The 1,552-nt window shown below is 29.0% G+C and overlaps 1 protein-coding gene across 5 annotated transcripts in view; it reads left to right on the top strand.

The window, feature by feature from the left end:
* The first annotated feature begins 640 nt into the window (after positions 1 to 640).
* The window catches only part of LOC116852757 (cytochrome P450 4C1-like), an 18,181-nt gene continuing 17,269 nt past the window's right edge, over positions 641 to 1,552 (top strand). For 4 of the 5 annotated variants that reach the window (XM_032833398.1, XM_032833394.1, XM_032833397.1 and 1 more), the window contains exon 1: positions 641 to 877. In XM_032833398.1, the coding sequence (XP_032689289.1) occupies positions 866 to 877 (12 nt within the window). In that variant the 5' untranslated portion in view covers positions 641 to 865. The remainder of the gene's footprint in view (positions 878 to 1,552) is intronic. The other variant, XM_032833400.1, reaches the window with a different exon arrangement.

The raw sequence follows: 1,552 nt of genomic DNA, 5'->3' as shown, positions 1-1,552 counted from the left end.
ATATATATATAATCATATGAAGAGAAAAAATGTTCGACTAACATTTCTTATAGAAGTTATCTTACCTCTACTCTTTTTTTTTTATTATTTTTATGTTATTTTTACATCAAATTTAAAGTGAAAATAGCAAATATAAATGTAAGAAGAGAATGTATAAGTGTGAATTAATTCATATTTCTTTGGTTTATCAACAAATAATACACAACAAATGCGTTATTTTTATGTAAAATTGGAGATTTTAGCATATAAAATTGACATTTTATTTTTTACTGTGTATCTTCTACGTTAGAATCGACTTAATTTCGATTGTTTTCAATTTTTCCTCTTCTTCAATTTCCTTGTCACTCTATATTTAATAAAATGATAAACATTTATTATGTATACTTTCAATATGCATTCTATATAATACAAATAATTATTTAAGCAGAAGTAAAAAGATAGTGTTCGTAAATTCAGAATAGGATTTGCGGAATTTTTAAAAGTTATAAAAGCGTTGTTTGTTGTGATCTTTGGGTCGTTGATATTATGTGCGCGCTATTGATCCATAAGCAGTAACGGTTGGTGATTATTTGGGTGTTTTTGTCTTGCTTGCCATTTGTTATGATATTATTCTACATCACGTATTTTTGCGCGACCGAGCTATTTCAGATCAGTGAGCAATACTGCGCGATACGAATATATACTGCGGAGCACATGGAGCACATCAGTACATTAGTTATTTTCGTTGATCCACGAAATATTCAATCTCTGAAATATCTCCAGATATATCAAATCAAGAAACACGGTGTTTCATAAGCTACCTAGGAAAGCCAGGAAGCAAGATGCTGGATCGTCAAGCCAGGATCGAGATGTGGGCAGCATAATCATGCATTTCCAGGTGCGTCAAATTATTTATTATGTAGGATGTTTTCGGTTTTAATGGAGGATTCATAAATTTACTGAGCATTTAAGAATATCTGAATTCAAATTTAAACTAGTATTCATAATATGTTGTTATCATTTTAAAAATAATTATACTCCCTAAATTTATCATAAAATTTCACTTAGCGGATATTCACTCCAAACAATGGTGAAAATATTGTCACTCTGAGTAAAAATATTGTCATTCTCAGTGAAGTGATATCTTACTGTTCACAAAAATGAATATTTCACTTTAAATAAAATGAATTTTTACGATTAGGTAAAAAAGAAAATCGTGTTTATGATTGCTAATGACTTTAAGTATTGTAATATTTTAAATATAGTGTATTATTTAATTAAATCAATTTATAATATATTTGGGAAAAATTTGTTGATCACGATTCGTTGATCAGTAGGACTTGATCTGAGACCTCTGGCTCTGAGTCATTCGCCTTATCTATTGAGCCATTGTTATTAACTGATAGAAATGACTTTTATAATGGTACATGTGCTGCTTTCGAATCATTCACTCTTTCACGATTAAAAATTCACTCTATATGAGTGAAAAGTCACTCTAACTCGAGTAACGGTCGTCACTCCATTTTTTGAAAGATTTTCACTCTAAAAAATTTAGAGAATAATTTTTTGGATT

The sequence above is a fragment of the Odontomachus brunneus genome, unplaced genomic scaffold, assembly GCF_010583005.1.
Source record: "Odontomachus brunneus isolate Ranch 3 - 2012 unplaced genomic scaffold, Obru_v1 Obru_scaffold_255, whole genome shotgun sequence".
NCBI classification, from domain to species: Eukaryota; Metazoa; Arthropoda; class Insecta; order Hymenoptera; family Formicidae; genus Odontomachus; species Odontomachus brunneus.
Note: the sequence above shows the minus strand (reverse complement) of the source record. Positions and strands in the feature narration are given on the sequence as shown.